Here is a 25381-nt window from a genome sequence, read left to right as displayed (position 1 = left end):
AAAACTGAGTATCGTCAGCATAACAGTGAAAGTTTATCCCACGCTGTCTAATGAATTTACCAATTGGGAGCATATTGGGAGTAAAAAGAATTGGTCTAAGCACTGAACCCTCTGGTACTCCACAAGTAACCATGGAGTATGAAGAAGGTTTGTCATGTACATTTACAAAATGAAATCTATCAGACAGGTAGGATTTAAAACAGCCTAACGCTGTTCCTTTGATTGCTACAACATGTTCAAGTCTTTCTACATGAACATTGTGATCTACTGTGTCAAAGGCAGCACTGAGATCTAACAAGACTAGAACAGACACAAGATTCTTATCTGAGGCCATGAGAATATCATTTGTAACTCTCACTAACACAGTTTCAGTGCTGTGATACACTCTAAAACCAGACTGAAATTCCTCAAACAGAACATTAGTGTTTAAACGCTCACATACTTGGATGGCCACTATTTTCTCCAGGACTTTGGATAAAAATGGAAGGTTAGATATTGGTCTATAATTCATTGGGTCATCTGGATCCAGAGAAGGCTTCTTAAGTGAAGGTTTGATTACAGCAACCTTAAAATCCTGTGGTACATATCTATTTACTAAGGATAGATTGATTATACCTAGAATGGGGCAGTAACCAAAGGAAATGCATCTTAAAATATTTTGGTTGGGATTGGATCTAAAATGCAAATTGAAGGTTTAGATGAAGCTAATATTTTCGATAACTCTGAAAGCTCAACTGGATCAAAACGGTTCAAACACAGATCAGATTCTACAGTTACCTCTGATGCGGCCTCACTTACTGAGGAAGAAGACATCACATTAGTGAGGATGCTAAAGATTTAGTTTCTAATAGAATTAATTTTACTTGTGAAAAATCCCATGAAGTCATTGCTGCTGAGAATAGATGGTTCAGAGCTATGATTCTGTGTAAGTTTGGCAACTGCACTGAAAAGAAATGTAGGATTATTTTTATTCTCCTCAATTAACGCTTAGAAATAAGCAGTTCTAGTTTGTCGAAGCTTATTTTTATAAAGCACAAGACTATTTTTCCAGGATAAGTAGGACTCCTCATGGTGCGTAGAGCGCCACGTTCTCTCCAATTTTCTAGAGTTTTGTTTTAAAGCTCGTAAATGAGAATGAAACCAGGGAGCCAACTTCCTGTCCCTAATTAGTCTTTTTTTAAAGGGGCCACACGTGAAGATGAAGTAACATTATGAACTAAGGCATCAATTTGTGAGGGGCTAGAAATGAAAATATTGCCCTCTGCTACTTTCCTCTGAGATGCTGAGGACAGTAAAGATGGAACAGTTGATTTAAAAGATGCAACAGCATTGTCAGATAGAGACAGACTATAGTGAAATTTACTTTCATGTCTCGAGAACTTGGTTATAAAAAACTCAAAGGTTATCAGAAAGTGGTCCGAGAGGACTGGATTATGTGGAAAGATCATTATTTCCTCACACTCTGTGCCATAAGGTCAGCACAAGGTCTAATGTATGATGGCAGGAGTGGGTGGAGCTATGTATTCTTTGAGTAAAACCAATTGAGTCTAAGATATTACTAAAGCTTGCATTGAGGCTATCATTTTCAATGTCCACATGCATGTTAAAATCCCCCACTATAACCTTATCAGTATTTAGCACCAAATCAGATAAAAAATCAGATCTGATCCAAAAACTCAGAGTAAGGGCCTGGTGGACGATATAAAACTGCAAACAAGAGTGGTTTTACAGTTTCGCAATCTGGATTAGGAAAACTAAGAATAAGATGTTCGAACAAACTGTAGCTATTAATTAGTAAGGGATTGATTAATAAGTCAGAATGAATAATGGTCGCTACTCCTCCTCCTCGCCCTGTTCTTCGAGCAATATGATGATTTAGATAATTAGGAGTCAACTCGTTTAACCTAACAGTCCTCTTGCTGCAGCCAGGATTCTGTGAGAGAGAGCAAAGAAATCTGATTATCTCAAATCAAGTCATTAACTAACAAATTCTTAGAAAAAATAGACCTAATGTTCAATAACCCACATTTAATTTTGTGAATTTTCTGCTCAGTTGAATTTGTTCTAATATTTGAGATTTCCATGATTTGCTTTATCAAGCCTGATATTTAATCTGTGTGATTTGGGCTGTGGGCAGGACACTGTCTCTATGGGGTAGTGGGTGGGTACAGAAGCTGCAGAGGGGTGTGTTAAACTATGACTCTGCTTCCTGGTCTGGACCCTGGGTTGTCATGGAGCACTAATAAAACTGGCCATGTTCCTAGAAAGAAGAGCTGCTCCATCCAAAGAGGGATGGATGCCGTCTCTCTGCATCAGACCAGGTTTTCCCCAAAAAGTTTTCCAATCATCAATGTAGCCCACGTTGTTTTCAGGACACCACCTAGACAGTCAGTGGTTAAAGGACAGCATGCGGCTAAACATGTCATCACTGGTCCGATCAGGCAGGGGGCCAGAGAAAATTACGGAGTCCGACATTGTTTTGGCAAATTTACACACCGAAGCAACATTAATTTTAGTGACCTCCGACTGGCGTAACCGGGTGGCGTTACCACCAGCGTGAATAACAATCTTACTGTATTCACGCTTATCAGTAGCCAGCAGTTTCAGGTAAGATTTAATGTTGCCCGCTCTGGCCCCAGGTAAACATTTAACTATGGTTGCTGGAGGCTCTAATGCCACGTTTCTGACTATGGCGCTGCCAATGATCAGAGTCGGCTTGTCAGTGGGTGCGTCACTGAGCGGGGAAAATCTGTTAGAAACGTGGACGGGTTGGTGGTGCCCCATAGGCTGGGTTCTATGCTTCCTGCGTACCGTCACCCAGCCGGCCGTAGGTCCCGGCTGCTCGGGTTCTGCTGGAGGATCACTACGGGGTGGTTCTGGACTAGTTAGCCCTGTGCTAGCTAAGTAGCTATGGCTGTTTATGGGCTTTTCAACAGCGCGGAGCCAGGCTTCCACTTCCGACACCCTCGCCTCCAAAGCTACAAAAATGCTACATTTATTACACATACCATTATCACTAAAGGAGGCTGAGGAGTAACTAAACATCTGACACAGAGAGCAAGAGATAGGAGACTGAGAAGCAGAGACAGAAGCAGCCATAGCCATGCTGAGGCTGAGCTAACTGGACGAGCAAGCTGTTCAACATCAAATAAACTGTGTGCGAAGAACTCAAATGGTTCCCTAAAAACTAGGTGGAACAACAGAAAATGTGTGTTTTAGCGTGCTTATGTGCTACAATAAGTCAAAGATATCCTGGTACAGAGAAATTAAATCAGTTTTAGCAAGCCCCAAACACCAAACAAATACACGCAGTGCAACACTGAAAACCTGAAACAGGAAACGCCTTACCGCCACGTCTTTTCCCTTTTGTGGAATTGTCTGGGCTTGATGGAGCCTGTGACACAGTCAAAATGGTGGTGGTGGCCACCTCCCATTTTGGCTTAAAAACGTATTATTGGTGCCTATGGAAACGCATTGTCCAGTATATATGTTGATGGTGTAACTGCGGGCCGCCATGTTGGATGGGTCACCAGTCGCCCCAGTGCATTCATTAGGCTAGTAAAGTCAATAGTATTCTCTCGTAATCTGTTTTCAACAGTACTGTACTGATGTTGGAACCACTGAGTGCACAAAAACAGGCATAGATGCTTATTCAGATTCAGGTTTTGGAGTGAGGGACCTAGCCAATATGGCAGCGAAGTGGTACACTCCAGCGCTCAATGTCACCTCTACGTATTTCCTTTTTGTTTCACCTTGTTCCCACCTCATGTGACAACTAGCTGTTTGTTTCATAAAAATAGTACATTTATAGTGATTTCAAAAGTAAACTTTCTTCTTCCAAAGTAGACCCGCTTTTTATTCTGATCCCTGTTTGAATGTGGGGCTACTTTCTGTTGAGTGTAATGTTGTGATTTGTAATGTAAATGTAATGAGAAACTAGTAAAGCAGCTCTCATGTGAGGATTTTAGACCATTTAGTAAACTGGAAACATTGCAGCGATTATGATTTAATTACCTTCAAAACTCATAAATTTGAGAACAAAAATTATTTGTATGGAAACGTGCTTGATGCAATATGTCAGGGGACAAGTTTCTGTCAAAATATATTCAAATAAAAGATGCTCTTACCACTGGCGTTACCAAGTTTGTGTGCATTTTGAAATTCCCACGGTTCAGCAGCTCTTCTTTCACCATTTAAATGAATTATCCCTGTTTAGCTGATTCCCATCAACTCTTGCTGCTGGCTCAAAACTGTATGGCTGTGCACCTTTAGTATTTAACATAAATAAATCCCTTTTTATCCTGAGCAGTCAAGAACATTTTCCTTGAACAACGTCACTTTTGGTGTCCAGCAAGAGGCACTGTTTGCCTGAATGAGCTAGGATCATGAATGAGCTATGAGAGCCTAGTTGGAACAGTAATATCACCTTTTTTTTTCCTCAAATATAATATAATAATAATAATAATAAATTTTATTTGAGGGCACCTTTCTCAAACCCAAGTTAAACTTGCAATTAAACAAAGATAAAAACAACAATGAAATGAAAATATAAAGTTTAGACCTGTTACAATATCAGAAGAAGACGAAAATATTATTTCTATAGCGCCTCTCAAGGTAAAAATCACGAGGTGCTTCACAAAAACAAAAAATGTAAAAATATAAAAAAGCACTTAGAAAATGTTTTAAAATATATTTAAAATGAGCAAGAATAAGCAATTGCGATTTAAAAGAAAAATGTTAAGAAAGAGAGAGAGTGAATAGGAAAGAGGGAAATCAGTGGATCCTGAGGAAGGTGGAATAGGTGGGGAGAGCAGAATAAAGAGAGAGAGGTTGAAGAAGGTCATACAAAAGCCAGCTTGAACAAGTGAATCTTCAGCTGCTTTTTGAAGGAGACCACTGAGTCCACTGATCTCAGGCTCATTGGGAGAGAGTTCCAGAGTCTGGGGGCCACAGCAGGAAATGATCTGTCACCTTTGGTCTTTAGCCTGGTGCCCTGCACAACCAGTAGGCTTTTATCACTGGACCTCAGGGACCTGCTGGGGGTGTAGGGACTAAGAAGATCACCAATGTAAGATGGTGCTTGTCCATGTAAGGCCCTATAGACCAGAACCAGGATCTTGAAATGTACCCTGAAGTTGACTGGCAGCCAGTGAAGCTGGAGGAGAAGCGGGGTGATGTGGGTGTGTTTGGAGGACTTGGTCAGAAGCCGAGCACAGGCGTTCTGAACCACCTGTAGACGGTTCAGGGAGGTTCTGCTCAGACACGTGAAAAGAGAGTTACAGTAGTCTTAAGTGGGAGGAGATGAAGGTGTGGAGAACAGTCTCAAGTTCAGAGCGGGACAGAATGGGACTCAGCTTTGCAATGTTCCTGAGATGGAAGAAGGAAGAACGAACAAGATGACACGAGAATCCAGGGTGAGAGCTGGTTCAAAGGTCACGCCAAGATTCCTGACAGAAGGTTTGGTGTGAAAAGCAAGCTGACCAAGAGAGTCTCTGACTTTGGGAACCAGCTTGTCTGGGGCACAGATGAGGATCTCAGTCTTTTCTTCATTCAGCTGTAGAAAGCTCCCAGCCATCCAGGTTTTAATAGAGTCTAAGCAGGTGTGCAACAGCTGCAGCTTAGACATCTCATGGGGCTTAAAGGAGATGTACAGTTGGATGTCATCTGCATAAAGATGGTAGGAGATTCCTTTGAAGGAGCTCAGGATGTGCTGAAGAGAAAGCAGATAGAGGAGGAAGAGCAGAGGCCCCAGCACAGAACCTTGTGGGACACCCTGGGTAAGGGAGGTGGTGGAGGACCTAAACTTGGAGACGGCCACAGAAAAGGAGTGCTCAGAAAAATATAACCACTCCAGAGCAGTTCCTGATGGGCCTACCCAGTCTGTCAGCCTCTCAAGTAGCAGCTGATGGTCAACAGTGTCAAAGGCTGCAGTCAGGTCCAGCAGGACCAGAACAGAACCGTTCCCTGCATCACTGTGAGTCAGAAGGTCATTAGAGACCCCAAGAAGAGCTGTTTCAATAGAATGAGCTCTAAGAAAACCTGACTGGAAGCTATCATAGATGTTCTGTTCATCAAGAGCAGCTGTGAGTTGTTTAGCCACAACCTTTTCCAAGATCTTGGAGATGAACAGAAGTTTAGAGATGGGTCTGAAGCTGCTATGGAGAGAGGCGTCAAGACTCGGTTTTGTAAGGAGCGGGTGGATTACAGCATTCTTAAAGTAAGCAGGGACCTGACCAGAAACCAGAGAAGCATTTATTATAGAGGGCATGCTGGGACCGATGGACTGAAAAGCACTTTTAAACAAAGATGAGGGTAAGATGCATGCAGAGGTCTTCATAGAGTTAACTAGTTTGGTTAACTCAGGCAAAGAAACAGGAGCAAATATATCTAGGATGATGGGCCTGGTTGGAGTCGGGAGAGGCGGCGATAAGGCTGAAGGAGAGATGCTAGATCTAACCTTATTGACATTGTCCACAAAGAAAGACAGAACGTTCTCACAGTCTGCAACAGAGTGGATGGAGGCTGTAGGAGAGGCAGGAGACACGATGCTGCTGATGGTGTTAAACAACACCTTGGGGTTCCCTTTGGTCTGGGACACCAGGTTGGAGAAATAGGCTACCCTCACGTCTCTGACTGCAGAGTTAAAGGATGTCAGAAGATTATTTAGGTGCAGCAGATGGACGTGGAGATGGGTTTTCTTCCACAAGCACTCAATTTTTTTGCATTGGCGCTTCAGGCTGCGAAGGCTGTCATTAAAACAGGGAGTAGGGTTCACTGCAGGAACTGATCTGGTTCTGACAGGACAGATGTCCAGAATGGAGAGGCAGTGCTCGTTAAACTGAGAAGTTAAGGAATCTGGGTCGTTATCAGAAGAACAGGGGGGGATCAAAAGCAGCAGAAAAATTGTTAGCTGTGCTCTCATTAAGAAAATGAGAACTAACCATACGTCGAGCAGGAGGTGGGGACGCAGAAACTGACAAGTTAAAGAAAATGCAATGGTGATCTGAATTATAAATGTCCTCAAGACAAACACTGTCAGCACTTACCCAGGGTAAAAACAAGGTCTAGAGTGTGCCCCCTGGTGTGTGTGGGGCCAGAAACATGCTGGGTAAAGCTGAAGGACTCCATAAAGCTTGGTTTATGCTTGACACATTCACTTTCCGCTTGGTGATGCGGCTCGCGGCTGGAGCGCGCTTCACAACTTTCAGCGTTTGTGGTTCATGCGGCTTGTCTCTGCGGCGAGCCAATATTCTCCCAAACTGAACGGGGCAGCATGGAGCTCTACGGCATGCATCCAACACTACACCATAGTAGAAGTAAAAATTATTGTTGTTTACAACATGGCATTCCAGCATTTTTTAACAGCGTCCTTGTCTTTTCCGACAGTACAAGCTATTTCTCTCCAAGAATTATTAACAACATGTTGATCACGGTGATCTCTGAGAGCTGAATCATACAAATGTCTGTATTTACGAACCTCTGCCATACTAGTTCTTGCCAGTCCGCCATGTTTTTCCACGTCCGACTGTCCTTGTCGTTAGAAAATTTCCTAGGTGCGCTGTGCGGAAATTTTGGGCCATGCGGAGGCGCGGTGGAAGGGCGTGGTTGTTAAAATGACGCAATTTCGCCGCGCGGAGCCGTGCGAACCTCGCGAACGCGTCAAGCATAAACCAACCTTAACCCTTTGATGCATAATTGTCACTACAGTGGACAGGTATGCAAAATTGTTATTTATTTATTTTTGCTATTAAGCACAGCTGTTGAAGACTTTATTGCACGTGAGCCCCTCCATTTGGACTTCAGTAAGTCAAGCCAACATATTTCATGTTCAGAATGCACACTGTCCACCAAGGTGGACATGTAATAAATTATTTGTAAATTATTATATGTCATAAAAATATTTGTTGAAATTTGTTTCATTCACACCTAAAGATGAATGAAAAAAATAGTTTAAAAAATCTTGGTTGAAGATTTCATAATTCATGCATCAAAGGGTTAAGGCTGGAGAAATTAATGGCAAAGTGATCAGAGGGATCATCAACGTGGATGTTAAAATCACCAACAATCACCAGTCTGGACAGCTTCACAGTGGAGGATAGAAAGTGTTACATCCACCAGTTATGCCCGGAGGCCTGGAAGGCCGCGCCGTGTGGTTACAGCTCTGGTTCGGGGAGACGTTTTTTTCAGGACCATGGACAGTGCCGTACTAGAGCCCTGACGGACCACGGCTGCGCGTAGTTACCCTAATGAGGATGCCAACAAAAGCGGATGTGGAGGCTGAACTGGTAGATGAGAGGAGGTGAACTGAGTCACTGGTAAATTGAGAGGTGACGAGAGCTGAGGAAGGAGAGTACCTGAGAGCGAGGCACTAAGAGAGTGTTAACTGGATAAGGGCGGAGAATCTGCACTGAGACGCTGGAGTTACAAGTTGACCTGAACTCTGACGGGACTCCAATGCTGATCCCTGAGCTGAACGAGAAGCCTTCTGTTTCCCGTGTGTAGCAACGACACCCCCAGAGAAAAGCTTCAGGATGATGAATATTTGCTTTCCTGGGTTCTAACAGAATGTGTTAGGGATTATGGTTTTTTTATGTGCGATACCGCTGACTGGTTTTAAGCCCCGGTTGTGTGCTGGTGGACAGAGCTAAATAACTCCCAGTGTCGTATCTCTCTCTCATTTGATATATATTTTAAAACCAAGTGGTGTTCTGACCGTGGTTGGTTTTAAGGAAAGTTCTCTCTCTCGTGGATTTTAAAAGGACACACTGTGTTTTGAGGCCATGCTTCCTCCTGCCCTTTGGTTTAGCGGTTTTAGTTATCTTAAGCTCCTGCCTGTTGATTTCTGTTCATTAAAAGACTGTTTATTGTTTATTGATTTTTGACCCCTCCCCTGAGTTTCAGGGAGATTTTTGGTTGTTCTGTCACCGGGTGCATATGCAGGAGACCCGCCGGAAGAGCTTTAAAAATAAAAACATTTGAAATTACCTTAAATGACTCACTTTGGGCTATGTTTCAACCCCATACCCTCCTGGACTTGAGGGGGTTGTAACAGAAAGTCACTAAACTCCTGAAGGAAAGAACTGTTTGGACCAGGTGGACGATAGACCACAGCACAGTAGAACGGGTTCTTACGCCCGACTTTAATCAGCTGCAGTTCAAAGGAAGCAAAGTGACCAGAGGTTGTAGAGCTACATGGAAGATCGTCTCTGAAAACAACAGCTAGGCCTCCACTACGACCAGAACCCCGGGGCTGGCTAAGAAAAGAATAACCACTCGGGCAGAATTCAATCAGACCAGAATAATCAGATGTTTGCTGCCAAACTTCAGTCAGAATCAGAAAATCCAGGTTTTTAGAGAGAATTAGATCATTGAGCAGGAAGGTCTTATTGTTAACAGAGCGGGTGTTTAATAGAGCCATGCTGAGTGAGGTGGAGGAATCAGAAACTACAGAAACAGCTGGAGTTAGTGGACGGAAATTAGCAGGGTTAGATGCATGGTGTTTATAAAAAACACTTATGGAGGGAACAGGAGGAGAAACCACTGAGGAATGAAGATAAACTGACTTTAAAAAACTGGGATGGAGAAACCGCGCCGCAACGCGGCCTGGCGGGAATGCGGAAGTGGCGCTCAAGTCACCAACCAAAGGACAAGAAGCTAGAAGATCCTGTTGATGTTTACTAGATAAACCACGCTTTAAGAGAAGTCTTATTCTCACCTGGATTTCTGCTCGTTTACCTCTTTTCCTCCGACGGTTTCCCGGGACCGGATAAACGTAGCCGGAGGCGCCCTGGTTGGAATCGTCGTTTGGCTCCGGGCCAGTGCGCCACTCAGGTAAACAAACAGGATGGTACATCCTCGGTGCGTCTTGGGCGATCGTGAACGAACGGAAGGATAAAAGAGTCTGGAAATCATAGGAGATGGTAGCAGGGACACTACTGAAGAGGATCGCAGACAGGAGCAAGGTGGAAAAGAGGAGGTTAGTGGAGGAAAGTTTGAATAAGTGGCCGGTGACTGAGGCTAAGCCAAGCACAGGTGCCATCTTGTTACCGGGCTTCAGCATGTGTTTAACATGGAAGACGCCCTTTAATAGGTTAGATTTATCTAATTTTAAAAAAATCACAATAATCCAAAACTAATGTTTTTTGTTTTTGTTTTAAAAACAGTAAAGGTGGATGAGCCATTTCTGCAGCATTTTTGGCTTGAAGTGATCTTCACACACCGGTAGTAACCAATAACCAGAAATGTGTTGTCAAAAAAAAAAAAATAATTTCATCATGAAGGACTTGTTCTCGGTTTTGAGTAGCTGAACAGGAATTAGAGCCAGGCTGGCATTTTTAACTGACTGAATGTTCCGTTTTGTTTGTGTTTGCATGTTTTCATCCAATTTTTTATGTGTTCTGTTTAAAGTCTGGCTCTGCTCTTGTTGGGAAATGCTTAGGTGGCGGACCTGTTGTCTGTGAATGCAGCCTATCCTGGTAGAGCTGTCTGCCTGTTGCCATGGCAACGTGTGTGTGTGTGTGTGTGTGTGTGTGTGTGTGTGTGTGTGTGTGTGTGTGTGTGTGTGTGTGTGTGTAGCCATCAGAGTGAAGACAGAGAGCCTGATGAGGTTCAAGGTAAATTCCGGAAGTGTTTACCTTTTGTTTGTGGGGTTTTGTCAGATGTTTGTGGCACTGAGTTGCTGTAATTTTGAAGTTGAGACTAAACTGGGAAAGTTAAAAACAGCCTCCTTTTTTATAATATAAACACCAAGCTATATTAGCTAGCATTGTAAATATACCGTTACGCAGATGCATTACATCAGGAATGGTGGCAGAAGAGCTGCTAACGACGCGTTGAGAACATAAAACTGGACCCTTGGGAACAAACATTGAGAGTTCCTTATTCTGGAGGTGTGGCTTTGGGAACACCTGAAGTAAGGGGGTTAGATCTTTTGGGTTGTGCATATTCAAAAAGTAGCATGCTCTAAAGGCTTTTTAATGAACTCTTATCTTTTGCAAAGTAATATAAATTTCAACATTATTCTGTGCTAATTACAAAATATAGTTCAAACATTTTAAACAGAATATTTAATAGATGTCCACCTTCAGTGTATTTACTACATACTCATGCAGTTTAACTTGAATGAACATTTACTCATTAAAAAAAATCTAATTTAACGTAATGTTTAAATGCCATACATTTTCTTTTAGGGGTTTTTCCACTTAAAGTCAGATTCTCAAGACTTTTGTAAGTTTTGTAACTGAGTTTTGACAGTTTGGATGTTTAGAGAGGCTTTGCAGGGATTTGGATTGTTTTATGGATTTAAGAGTAGCTGCAGCAATCCAGTGTGATCTGAGACAGGTAAGCTCTCTTTTGGCTGAGTTTGCTTGACTCTTTCTGTTTATCTTCAATCAGGTTTTTCAACTCTTTACCGTCACGTAGAAGAGGAGAATAAACAAAAACAAGTTAACTAGCTCTTGGTAACCGTACCGTTTCAGTTGTCTGGTATGGCTTCGTTGTGCTGATTGATTTTAGCTCCTAGAGGAACAGAAATCTTTTGTCTGCATCCCATTTTTGGTTCTTTTTAAAACACAGGAAAGGTTTTTCTTTACCTTGCTGACGTACGTTTCGTTTGCGACTGCAAAACATCCTCAGAGCTGACGCTGATGGTAGATAAACGGAATAGGAAGTGACGCCACCTTCAGCGTCAGCTCTGAGGTTGTTTTGCAGTCGGCAAACGAAACGTACGTCAGCAAGGTAAAGAAAAACCTTTCCTGTGTTTTAAAAAAACCCAAAAATGGAATTAGAAACTAAACACAGTAAGAACACACCAAAGATCTTTTGTCTGCAGTTTTGACAAAAAATGTCGAATGGATTTCGTTTTTGTATGTAGATTTTAATTTCTAAAATTCTGGTTTCACCAATGCAATCTTGAAAGAACAGTTTAGGTCCATTTCGTACCAAAACATGGAAGTTGTTCATTGTTGCAACAAGTAAAAAAAACCTTAATACACTCTAAAAAATGTATGTTGAAGTTATGTGAACTGGTTCCTCTAAACCCAAATGCTTAGATATAAATAATAATATACAATGTTCTGTTAAAAATGTATATTATTATTTCCATTTAAGAAACTAGGTTTAGTTGAACCAGTTGACATTACTTGGTTAAGTAAATTCAACATTTTATTTTTTAGAGTGTAGGTTTTCATTCCCTGGAAATTCAGTAATTAAATGAAAACTTTTATTTATTTATTTTAGGATGTTTAGTTTATAAATAAGGACTTAAGAGATGTTCCACCGGCCTCATCTGGCCCCCCAGGTCACATTAATAACTCATGCTAGCCTTATTAAAACAACCTGCATTTAGTTAAAAATACAGACTAATGATTGGATTTAATAATTACTTTACATTTGAAATAAAAAAAATCAAAGAGGCCAAAAGTTATGTTGTATTAAAAATATATTGTGACTTCAGACTTTGAAGTTCCTGGTTTCTGTTGCATCTTGTCATTCCCCTTAGAATAATCTTCATATTTGGATATCTTTGAGTTAATATTCATAGCAATTATTTAATATTGTTAGTTTGGCATTAGATGCATTTTGCAGCTATCTGTCATTTGCATAAAATGACTTTCCTGTGTTTTGTGTCAGCTTTTGAGTTATATAATATACCCAAAATTACCTCAATTGTTCCAGAATAACCTGGAATCAAAATAAACATTTGCCGTAGTACGTTTGTGTGAATATTTATCTAATATTCAAAGTGTTTAAAGGCATCCATCGCCTCAGAGATACCAATAACCCTTTGTTAGACGTGCTTCAGTGCAGCCCGTGACCGTGACGCATTGCTCGAATTCCTCTGTTTGAATAAGCAGGACCAACACGTCAGACTTTACAGGCCATAATTCAGAGCACTAGATCTACAAAACCCTCTTCTGTCAGCGTGCTCACCAACTGGCTGCATGTTTCTAACCTCTCTGGATCCACAGCAGATATGATCTCTTGTTTACACTGTCTTTTCTTTTTCCTGTCATAACATCGGCTGTTTTTCATCTCTGGGCAAGTGGGCCTTGCAGCTAATCTTTTATCGTAGCAACGACGGCACTTTTGAAAGGAAATAATGTTTCTGTTTAGTTGCAAAAGTTGTGAATCTCTATTTAAAACCCACATGTATGTCTATCAGATGACCTAATTACAGAAAATCACAAAGCTGGTGTAGAATGGGATTGCATTTCATTGTTTTTTTGTTTGCATGGATTTCTTTGTGTAATGTTTCTATCTATGTGTGTGTGGTGTCGTAGCTTGCAGACAAACATTTTAAACACATGGAAAAGAAAATATGTGAAGTAAAAAATGTCCTAGCCGATGCAAAACACTACGATACTTTACACTTATTGATAACTTATAATTAAAACCAATGACTCATCTAAAGTCGGTTCTTCAGCCTGAGTGAGCAAATCTGTCCTCTTGGGTGTCATGAGACTTGCAAACAAAGTGGCCCTGACCACTTGGGTGCTGCTTTATAAAACCTGCAGAAAGAAAGAACCATTTTAATTTTAATATGCAGAGCAAGCCCAGCAGTTGACACTTTCTTTTCTATCTGCAGGCTGTCCACTAAAAACAAAGCTCCGTCCCCGCCAGGCTTGAAGAAGCTGGATTCTTCAGGTTTCACCCAGTGGCACCCAGGAAACCCTCATTTAACCATGGACCAGAAGGAGAACCTGATCGATAAAGAGCTCTCTTTGTCCGTGGTTCTGCCCGGAGGAGTGGAAAAAAGGACATTGGTTCATGGAAGGTATCACGGTGGTTTTGCTCTTGCATTTAAATTCCACAGCATGGGGCTGATGGGAGATGAAGTCATCACATGACGCCCTGCTTTGATTAGGCTGAGTCAGATGGGTGGAGGAGCTTTACTTATTCGATGCATTTGTTTTATTTTGACTCTCTCATAGGCAAAAAATGAGTTTGTGAAATAAAAAAAAATATTTTATTTGTGCAAGCCAGTTCAACACGTAAACTGGGACTGGATTTACTAATCAGATCAGCATGTGTCTGTGTGTTTCAGAGCAAGGTCCGATGATCCTTTTCTGTCTGAGTTTACATAAGATATCACAATCTTTCTGTTAGTTTTCTCAGAGGCATCCTTTGCACCTTGGCCTGCTCAGAATAATCCAGTGTGCAGAGATTAAATCTACATTCCTTTGCTCCCTGTGAGGCTCAGTTTGCATCTAAAACAGAGTTAGAATTCTGAGGCTGAATTTCAGATATTTTAACATTATTATTGTTTCACAAAATCTGTTGCAAAGATGCATAATCATACATTTGTTTTATAGTGTTCTTTTCCCACATTCTTGTTGACTTCACCAATAGCCGTTTTTCCACTATTGGCATTCCGGGAAATTTCGGGAAGGCGGAAAGGTGACAGGAAAAATATGATGGCTCGGTCCTCTCACCCTTTGAGTCTACCCGTTAGGACTTTGCTAAGACTGAACTGTTTCAGCAGTGATCACTCAAAGGCGTCCATGGAAATTAATGACATTAAAAAAAGTTTCATTCTGTCAAAGTACATCATAATTGAATCAATTTAGGAGACGCGGAGAATAGTTGTGTGAAGTAAAAAAGTAGCGTTCAACGACAGACGACGCACCGCTTTTACAGCGCTCCTTGAGACATAACGGGATGTAAATGACGACGCTGTGGGGAGATTTCAGCTGCATTTTTCAATGTTGGGACTTTAGAAATGGCGATTTTAATTTACTTTCATTCTGCTTCACCAGCAGCTCTTCCAGTTTTACAAATGCGTACTGTGTTTTTGTCGTCTCCCGATGTCATTTCCTACCGAGTAACAACCAATCAGGATGAGTTGACCTCGAGTCCCGCCCAGCGACACACACCAGTTCCGTTAGTTCCTGAAATGTCCCAGAAGATGGTTCCTTTGGACTGCCGGTGAAACGGAGACACAGGCGTGCCGTGATTGTCTGGTGAAATTACCCGGAAGTAGTGGAAACGGGCCTACTCATTGTGCTAAACAAGAGTGCTTTTAATTTCTTTTTGAATTTATGAACTTAGTAGAAGGAAAATAAGTAACTTTTGTTTGCATATCAATTGTTCATCTTTTCAAGCCAAAAAAATATATGCTGTATATAGTTTCAGCTTCATGATTATTATGTTTTATATTATATTACATGGAATAAATGCATTTTGGTCTAATTAGTAGAAAATATTAAATATTTATTACAATTTTAATGACCGTTTAGCAAAAATAAGTGAGTTGATTCTGTTTCAACTCAGTTTTTTGTTGAAAAATCTTAATTTTAATGTTAACTGTTTTAATTGTATTTTTCTTTCAGCACACCCCTGATGGATCTATTAGTGACACTTTGTGCACAGTATCACCTGAACCCATCGGGCCACACTTTAGAACTGGTCACATCCAACAGGAACAACATCAAGCTCAAACCCAACGCTCTTCTAGGAACTCTGGATGCAGAAAAAATCATTTTAAAACCTAAAGGGGAGGACTCGAATAAGAAAACGGGACCGCAGATGCCTGAGGTGTGTTTAGAAATATAATAAATACATTTGTTGTTGAGTCAAAGATCAAAGTCTCATTGTTTCCTCTCCAGGCTACTGTTCGGATGGTGATAAACTACAAAAAGACCCAGAAAACGATTTTACGAGTTAATCCTCGAGTTCCACTCCGTGAGCATTTACCAGCAATTTGTGAGAAATGTGAATTTGATGTGGAGACTACAGTCCTGTTGAGAGATGTCACATCACTGGCTCCGCTAGACTTGTCCAACTGCCTAAATGATTATGAAATACGGGAGGTTTATGCGAAAGACACTAAACGTGAGTTCTCCCAAACCTGGATCCGAGCTTTTCCGAGCCTCCCTGTGAACGCCGTTTGCCGTGCACTAAATCTCAGGCTTGTTTTCTCTGCAGGACAAGCCGACTCTCCTGTGTTTCGAAACTCTTCAGCGTGTTCTGGTATTTGTCCCCTGCAAGCTGCAATATTGACTTTAACAGAGCTGCTGTTTGTCTGATTCCTCACAGCAGCTTTTCTTTTTTTTGTTGTTGTTGTTGTTGTTTTACAGGAGAAGTGACACCAGGCAAAGATAAACATCAGAAGGAGAAGGAAAATAAAGGCATGTTCAGCATGTTTAGAAGAAGCAAGAAAAAGTCGGTCAGTCAGGTGAATATGGAATTGTTCTGAACGTTCTGAGGGAGGTTTTTGTGCTGTGGCTGGTCAATGTTCACGGTGTCGTTTGGAAACATGCCTCTCGTCACGTTCTGATTGGATGTCTGTTCTTTAAAGCCAACAACAGCCAGCGCTCCAGCTTCCCCCGTGCTTGTCAGCAAGCCTCGACCACTCAGCATGGCCTTACCCAGCTCCAACTCATCCCCGCTCGGCTCTCCCACCATCCTTGACATGCCAAAGAAGAGACGCGCCCCCCAGCCCCCAATCCTGGCGTCTCAGAGCTGTCACTCAGACGTCGCCATCCGTCGGAGACTCAACTCTGAGCCGATCCCCCAGTTTGACAGCGATCAGGTGGGTGGACTGTGACAGCTCCTGTCATTTGAAGCAGTCGTGATCTGATTGTTGGTGAATGTTGTTGTGAAGGTGGCTGGTGTGAACCGATGGTCTACTGGAGAGTCTTCGCTGAGGAGAACCAAACGTAAAGCTCCTCCACCTCCAACTTCTCTAAGTTCTGTCCTCAAAGAGACCATTAGTAACGACGGACTCTCAGGAGGTTTGTCTTTACTTTATTTTGTTTTCCACAAGATTTATTCTCCGTTACAGTGGCTGTTAAACAAATTTGGATCAGATGTTGAAGAAAAGCTGGCCCTTTCAGCTGGGAAAACTAGGACCCATTCAGTCTTCCTTTGGCTTTTGCGCCACCAAGTGGTTGTTCTAGAGATGTGCTGAATTTAAGAAAAATCAAAACTCAAATGGACTCTATCACTGTGTGAAATCGATATATTTTTATTTCACACATTACGTTTGATTTAACTTCATTTAACACGCTCTTACTATTTGCATAAATGTGATTTTTGCTTAAACCCATTACGTTTTTCCTCATTCTGTTATTTCCTCTGTTCCTCAAACAATTTCTAGGAAGCTTATTCCCATAAAGTTTAATGTTCCCCAGCGTAGTTGTGTATAATTTTAGTTTTGATCTACTTTCCTGTGATTGTGTGGACCAGCTGGACCCTTTTGTCCTGTTAATGGAAACTCCACCCGTCCTGTATATGCAGCAAATACTGTAAAGTAGAAATGAAAAGGAATTTCCAAATATTTATAAAAAATACAAAAAAAAGGATCTTTTTAGGCTGGTTTACATTTGTAGACCATATTATCCTTTCTCATCCTGTTACGCATCTTTAGTGCTTTTATTCACAAAGAGCTTTAAAACCTGCACTTATTTTGATCTACTGCAGATTAAAGGGGTTTTATTTTGACTACACGAGGATGAAAGGAGGTTTTACAAGATTTAATCAGATTATTTTCTTTTACTTTTTATGTCTTTCTGTTAAAGGCATACCAGGTAACTTTTTCATATTTTTAAATAATTTTCTTGAGCCAGTACGTGCTAAAACGGCCCTTTACAGGGTTGATGAAATGTCACTCAGGCCCCCACAGCCCTCTGTGACCAGAATATCACACTTGTAACTTCAGAGTGGCGGCCGCCACCTGTTGGACTCCGAAAAAATAGAACTGACACACCTGGCGCTGCAGTCTGCTTCCAACATGTTTCCTGCATGTTTTAGATCGTGAATACAGCTGATTTGTGATGGACCGCTCCTGTAGACACTAATGAAGGCTGGGGAGACATTTCAACAGTTAGATTAAGGTGTTAAAAAGACAAAAGCACAGCGAGGAGAAAAGTTTTGCTTTTGGTTCTAGTAAATGAACACTAGGGGGTGCTAAATGCAAGCCAATACTGCCTAATTTACCCTAACCCTATAAAAGGCTTATTCAATTCCAGGCCTTGAGGGCCATATCCAGCACGTTTTGGTTTTAACCCTGCTTCAACACACCTAATTTCAATTAGCAGGTGATTAACAGGCTTCTGCAGAGCCTGTTGAGCTGCTGCACAGGTGATTCAACCACTGAATCGTGCTGGATACCGGCCCTCGAGGCCCAGAATTGAATAGCTCTGCCCTATAACCTCAGAAATGACAATTTTGAACATCAAAAACACAATTTTCCCCTCTTTGGGATGTTTACTCTACTAAATAACAATAAAAAAGTTCCAGTCTCATTGATTATTGACTTAAAACTGTCTTTAAAACAGTGATGCTCGTTTTTGTCTCTTTTACCAACACATCAGATGTAATTTATAGATTTCTTGATAATAAATTAGAACATTTATTTCCCAAAACTAGTTTTATCAGCCGGTGTTTTTAACACTAACTTTATAGAGCATGACCACCTCCTGTTATGTCACTTGTGACTTTGTAAACACCGAGATCAGAGGCGGAAAACGGTGAGCTTTGTTTAAGTAGCCTTGAAATTCCTGCTGCTCACCGCTCCTCTGTGTTAAGACTTCCTGTAGCGTCCAAATCAACAGGCCTCAGAGGCTGGAAGAGAAACAAACCTAGTGTTCAGCTGGGCCAGACACGAAGTCATCAATAGGAATGCCACACTGGATTCTCTAGACTGACGTGTTTCTGTGTTTTATAGTGACTGCGAATGCTAACACGCTGCAGGAGATCACGGAGCAGGAGGAGACGGGCGGGTCTGTAATATCTGCAGCTGCTTGCAGCAACCGAGAAGAATTCAGCAGCCTCAGCATGTCGTCTGAAGTCTCGCTTCTTTCACCTTCGCCTGATATTGAGTCCAGGAGCACCGTGCAGGAAAATGGGGAAGATCAGTGTCCTGACCTGTCCTCACATGACAAGTACGAACTTTCCTACTGCTATGCATGGTTGTGCGGTATTTATATGTATTGATATCAGCAGGTTTGTATGTTATGTTGTGTTCTAGTCTGCTGGAGAGCATTGTGAATGATTCTGCAGCTCCGAGTGGACAGAAAAGTGACGGTGCAGACTCACTTGTAGTTAGAGGTGAGTATGTCCTTAATTAAAAAGATATTCTCAATACTTTTTTCCATAACGATTTTTTTCTTTTTATTTTGCAGATGGCGGACCCACTGAAGATCTTAGCTCACAGTCCATTAATGAAGAGTTTGCAGCTGATCAAGCTGAAGGGGACAGCAAGGCTCCTCCTGTGCCTCAGATGAAGGATGCTGAAGTGCAGGCCTCCAGTGAAAATAACACCGAAACCCTCCAGGAGCAGAGCGACGGAGCAACCGCTGGAGAAGACGTTCAAGTGCAAACGGATTTCACAAGAATTCCTGCGCCTCCTCCGCAGGAACAAGAGGAGAAAGTTCCTTCATCAGCAACGTCTCAATGCGTACAAACTGTGGAGAAAGGAGATACAGCCACTCTGACAGAGGAGATGCAACCACCTGACCTCAAACACGCCCCGCTCCACCCTGCAAGCTGCACACCGGGTGTGCCTGCTGCAACGAAAGCGCCATCTCTGTACGCCACAAACGCCGAGCCGAAACCGAAGCCTTCCAACGAGCTGACGAGAGACTACATCCCCAAAGTGGGGATGACGACGTACACCATAGTGCCTCAGAAATCTCTGGAGAAGCTGAGATACTTTGAAGTTGCACTGACACTGGAGGCTCCTGCTCAAGCTCCCGTAGAGGGACGTAACGTTGGGTCTCTGAGTTTAGATGAGAACACGACACAGAAGGGACAGAATGAAGTCTCACAAGACACAAGTGAGCTACAATCAGTTTTACCCAGGGAAGACTTGCTGACTAGGACAGTAACCGCCACTACTACTACTCATACTACTAGTACTACTACTCAACACACTGTAAATGGACCTGAACCTACATACCCCTCCTCACTGACTTTACGCAGCCCAGATGAGAACTTGTCCTCCACTAATCTTGCGTCTCCACCAGCCTCGCCAGCAGAGGTCAAGGAAATGAAAATTCCACCTGCAACTAAACCCAAGCCTGCTTCTTTCCGCTTGGCACAGCACAAAAAAACACCTGGATATTATGTAACCTCAGCTGCCGAGAAGCGCCTCAGCCTCAAGGAGACTCCAGAGCGAGCAATGCTGCCGCCCCCTCCTCCCCCACCACCGTCACCTCCTCTTCCTCCTCCTCCTGCACCTCCTGCAGTGTGGGAAGGAGAGACGGCAGAGGCCACTAATGTTCCGCTGAGCCCCCAGCGGGATGATAAGAACGTATCCTTCGCACGAATGACGAGGCAGAGCAGTCTGCCAGCTAGGGAGCCAAACGTTGGGCTGAGTCTGGAAAAATTGAGGAGTTTTGCAGCTCCACGGCCGTTTACTCCATCAACTCCTTCCCGCTTCGCCCAGGCGGTGTCCTCAGCGGTGAAAAGGAGCCAGTCTCTATCCCACAGGCCAAAGTCACCTCCCAACTCTGCTTTTCCACCCGTTTCTCCAGTTACAAAACACCCAGCAGTCCTAAAGTCACAAGGATTATCAGAACAAGAGGTTAGTCCTCACTTTGAGTTCTTTTCCTGATAATCCAAGCAGCTTTTTTGTGTTTATTTAAAGAACTTGACCGTGAAAAGAAGAGGTCTGGAATTCCTCTTTTGGACTTTGTTTAGCTTTAGTTGTGTTGTTTTTTTTTTTCTTTAGTTTTATCTCCTATTTATACTGTAAACAGTGGTGATTCTCATGGATATCATGATCTGTAAAAATAGAAAAGGCATCAGAAAATGTGCTTAAATGACAAGAAATTAAACTTTTTTTTAAAGGGTGTGAAAATATGCTTCCTCTGACCCACCAACTTGATTCTGACCTGATTTTGAAATGTATAACCGATTATACCCATTTGTTTTTAGAATGAAGACGGTGTTCAGGCCGGTCCATAACAATGTTGGAACTCATACCACTCATGGTACGCAAAATCAAGCTCTTTGCCGCGTCTAAAGTTTTTAACACAAGCCTGTAATTTCCTTTTTTTTCTTCCAGGAGGAAATCATCTTCTTTTATGTTTTTTTTTAAATCCCACAACACAAAAGAAGACCTGGTCATTTGTAAAACCTCTTTTTAGTCATCACCAGCCTGCATAAAAGATACAAATTTAATATGCAAATATTCTCTTTACGCATTTTAGATTTATTTTATTTTGTGTAATGTCCGTTGTGCATTTAATGCAAAATGTTGTGAGCGTTAAATAAGAACAAATCTATAAATTATTTGAATGATTTCTGGATAATGGGTTTATTAAAAATATGTATTAAAATAATACTGGATGCATTGGACGGATCAGCTCTGGCCAATGGTGAATATTCTTTAGATGATATTTTGATTTATATTTAAGAATTAGAAATGTCACTGATGTGTACACTTGTTGTCCGTGAGTGTTCTGATTAAAACTTTTATCAAGACTTTTGTAATGTTATTTCTGTATTTTTTTAAATGGTTGTTGTTATTGGGTGTTAAAGCTGGGGCTGTGAAGTCATTGAGGAGAAGATTTGGAAATTTGAGCAGCTGTAGCTCCTGCTCCTACTCCTCCTCGCTTTCTGGAAGTAGCTGAAAGCCACGTCTTATGCCACGCACACAGATAGACTCGTAGCGCTAAAGAAGGGCCGATGTGGCTGCATGTTTATGATATGTTCCTGCTCAGACAAACCTGATTATAACTGCTAAATTATCTAGCCTTCAATGGGTTCTGCAGGAGCTGATAACCACTTGATTTGATAAAATCTGCAGTGTTCAAGCAGGAAAACCTTTAAAACCAATGTAAATCTGGCACTCATGATGCTAGCATACCCCTGCTAACGCTACAACAGGTTAAAGCGATAATCCAAAGTTGAACGCTGCACTAATTGCTTATCTCCAATAAACATAAGATGAATCCCTTTTTGTTCACCTCTCCCTTCACTTCCACTGTTAGCTTGATGTTTAGAGTTGGGCCCGGTCACTATGCCCACACTGCAGCCCACGGTCCTCTTTGAAGTGCTGTTTGTGGAAAAGCGTGTAAATAATTGCAGAATTGGGACTGTGCACTGCGTCATCGACCTGCATCACTTCGTTGTAACTCGACAACTTCCAAATAAAGATGCCGTTTACTGTTTGAGCTAATTTGCTGCTTGAAATATTAAAAGTGATGAAATTGTTTGCATATCCTGTCCAAAAATACACACCGGTACTGTTTTCTGTTAACAATATTTTTCTAAAGGCTTTTAATGCATCTTTACAACAGAGACACATTTGTTGTAATCCTACATATACACAATAATAAAATATTCAATACTTAACTTTAACATACACATTTTTGGAAAGGGCTCTTGAGCCATTTCTCAGCCTTGTCAGCCCAGCAATGGATTGTGGGTAATGCCCGAAATGTGGATCATGGATATAAAAGGGGCGGGGCCAAGGTCCACACTTGATAATCAGGACACCCTACGCAGTCGCACCACAGGGCGGAAACGCGCAAAGATGGAAGTGCGAGTAATGGGACAGGGCATTACAGTAACTTCATGCAGGTTGAGTTAAAAATTTAAGATGTGTTTCTGTGCTAAGCTGACCGAGACTCATCCACAACATCCCCAGTGCAGAGTAGTAGGAGTGCTGGGTACTGGGACGCATTCTTGTTGCTGGACAGCTTCTTATGGATGCACAACTCTATTGGTCATGTAAATGATTCGTGTTGCTGTTGCACCACCGGGTCCCGCTGACCACCACCTGCAGGCAAGGACGGTGAACTGGCATGGATGGAGCCTGAATTCGAACTGGCATCCCACCAGTGAACATCTGACTCCTGAGCCATTGTAATCAAAAGGACATGTAAAATAAATTTACCTTTTAACATGTTTCAAATAAACAAATAAACTTCATAATCTGTTGGTATTTATTAACACAGGGTGGTCGGTGCCAGTCGTGGTGACAATCCCTGAACCCACTGGTAGACACAGATGGTTAGGGATGCCGACAAGCTGAAGAAAGAGTCCTGTCAGGTCTTTTTGGCCTGGGGACTCCAGAGAAAGCTGATGGGTACCGACAGAATGTGGCTCGGGTGGTTGCAGAAGCAACAACCCGGGTGTGGGAGGAGTTCGGTGAAACCATAGAGCAAGACTTCCATATGGCTTCGAGGAGATTCTGGTCCACCATCCGGCGCTTCAGGAAGGGTAAGCGGTGCGCTACCAACACCATTTATAGCGGGGACGGTGTGCTGCTGACCTCTACTCAAAATGTTGTGGATCGGTGGACAGAATAATTCGAAGACCTCCTCAATCCCACTGGCATATCTTCCAGTGAGGAAGCAGAGGTTGGGAACTTTGGGTTAGGCTCTCCAATCTCTGGTGCTGAGGTCACTGAGGTGGTCAAAAAGTTCCTTTGTGGCAAGGCTCCGGGGGTGGTTAAGATGCACCCAGAGCTCCTTAAGGCTCTGGATGTTGAAGAGTTGCGTTGTCTGGCTCAGCTCTGCAATAACGCGTAGACATCGGGGGCAGTTCCACTGGCTGACTGGGGTGGTGCTCCCCCTATTTAAAAAGGGGGACTGCAGAATGTGTTCCAACCACAGGGGGATCACGCTCCTGAACCTTCCTGGTAGATTGTCGAACCTCTGATTCAGGAGGAGCAATGTGGTTTTCTTCCTGGCCGTGGACATGTACTTTGTGGATTTGGAGAAGGCGTTTGACCGCATTCCTAGATGCATACCCCCTATGGGGGCACTTTGGGGGGTATGGGGTACCAGGCCTTCTAATATGGACTGTTAGGTCCTTATTTGACTGGTGTCAGAGCTTGGTCCACATTGCTGGCAGTAAGTCGGGCTCGTTTCCAGTGAGAGTTGGACTCAGTAAAGGCTGCCCTTTGTCACCGATTCTGTTTATAACTTTGGATAGGTTTGGACAGGATATGGACAGAATTTCTAGGGCGCCGCCAATGTGTTGAGGGGATTTGTATTGTTGGCCTAAGGATTGAGTCCCCGCTTTTTGTAGATGATGTAGTTTTGCTTCATCAGAACGTGATCTCCGGCTATCACTGGAACTCCTCTAAATCCGACACCATGGTCTTGAGTCGGAGAAGGGTAGAAGGTCTTCTCCAGGCCAAGGATGAGGTCATGCCCCAAGTGGAGGAGTTTAAGTATCTCGGGATCTTCTTCACAAGTGAGGAAAAGATGGAGCGCAAGATCGACAGGCGGATTGGTGTTGCGTCTGCAGTGATGCGGGCGTTGTACCGATCTGTCGTGGTGAAGAGAGAACTGAGCCAGAAAGGAAAGCTCTTGATTTCTCGGTCGATCTACATTCTAACCCTCACCTATGGTCACGAGCTTTGGCTAGTGACCAAAAGAACGAGATTGTGGATGAAATTAGTTTTAGGATGACTGGACTCTTCCTCAGAGAAAGGCTGAGAAGCTAAGTCATCTGGGAGGGGCTCCAAGTGCTGCTGCTCCTCTACATCGAGAGGAGCCAGTTGAGGTGGCTTGGGCATCTAGTTAGGAAGCCTCCTTAACACCCCCCCGGTGAGGTTTTCTGGGCACGTCCAACTGGGAGAAAACCTAACGGAAGACCCAGGTCACACTGGAGGGACTGTGTCTCTCAGCTGGCCAGGGAACACCTGGAGCTGGCCCAATTAGCTGGGGAGAGGGAAGTCTGGGCCTCCCTGCTTAAGCTACCACCCCCGCAACCCGACCCCTAATAAGCGGCAGAAAATCGATGGATGGATTTATTAGCATATTTTCTCCCCAAAGGAAAGAGAGGTGTCACTTTAAACTATTTTTTTTACTTATTTATATCAAGTTTCCAACAGTGGATTTTTCATTCATTTATGTGTTTATTCATTTAAAATGTACTCAAGCGTCTCGTATTCATTGGTTACATGGAAAAATAAATGTTTGAATAAGCTTCCTTGCATCACTGCAACTGGGATAATGCACCTTATTTTTTTAAAGCTTAATTTCCATTCCAACACATTTAGGTTGAACTGAAGCCAAAAACTGGATTATGTTGAAGCGGTTGTTTAGGAAAGGTGATTCTCTGGCAAATAAAAGCTTCCACGCTGGAAACTTGCTTTAATTATTTTATAAGCTTTGTGGTGTTGGTCTGAATTTCCCCTGGTCGAGGTCTGTTACACATTACCTTTAAGAACGATACTATCATCCCAACCATCCCCCACGTGGAGCCTGTCACTGAGTGACACAGCAAGTAACACAACCAGTCTGTTGCACCGTCTGGCTACTCTTTACAGCTGTCTTCAGTCTACAGTGTAGTAGGTTTAAAGTGCAGACCCGTACAAGGTCCACAAGAAGGGACAGTTGGTTTTACAGCCTCCTTGGGCTCAGTTCCTTTGTCTTGTGTCTTCTTTGTCCAGCTACTCACAGTTTGCAAATAAAGT

At 42.6% G+C, this 25381-nt stretch overlaps 1 protein-coding gene across 4 annotated transcripts in view; it reads left to right on the top strand.

Moving 5' to 3' along the window:
* cobll1b (cordon-bleu WH2 repeat protein-like 1b) overlaps positions 1–21429 on the top strand; it is a 42791-nt gene extending 21362 nt beyond the window's left edge. For all 4 annotated transcript variants that reach the window (XM_015966560.3, XM_054746970.1, XM_015966561.3 and 1 more), the window contains 12 exons: positions 13586–13774; positions 15330–15534; positions 15606–15831; positions 15925–15969; positions 16077–16174; positions 16298–16531; positions 16604–16733; positions 18668–18884; positions 18971–19050; positions 19125–20527; positions 20881–20936; positions 21011–21429. In XM_015966560.3, the coding sequence (XP_015822046.1) occupies positions 13586–13774; positions 15330–15534; positions 15606–15831; positions 15925–15969; positions 16077–16174; positions 16298–16531; positions 16604–16733; positions 18668–18884; positions 18971–19050; positions 19125–20527; positions 20881–20910 (2857 nt within the window). In that variant the 3' untranslated portion in view covers positions 20911–20936; positions 21011–21429. The remainder of the gene's footprint in view (positions 1–13585; positions 13775–15329; positions 15535–15605; positions 15832–15924; positions 15970–16076; positions 16175–16297; positions 16532–16603; positions 16734–18667; positions 18885–18970; positions 19051–19124; positions 20528–20880; positions 20937–21010) is intronic.
* The last annotated feature ends 3952 nt before the right edge of the window (positions 21430–25381 follow it).

The sequence above is a fragment of the Nothobranchius furzeri genome, chromosome 14 (assembly GCF_043380555.1).
Source record: "Nothobranchius furzeri strain GRZ-AD chromosome 14, NfurGRZ-RIMD1, whole genome shotgun sequence".
Classification (NCBI taxonomy): domain Eukaryota; kingdom Metazoa; phylum Chordata; class Actinopteri; order Cyprinodontiformes; family Nothobranchiidae; genus Nothobranchius; species Nothobranchius furzeri.
The sequence above is the reverse complement of the archived record's forward strand: the minus strand, read 5'-3'. Positions and strand labels throughout refer to the sequence as shown.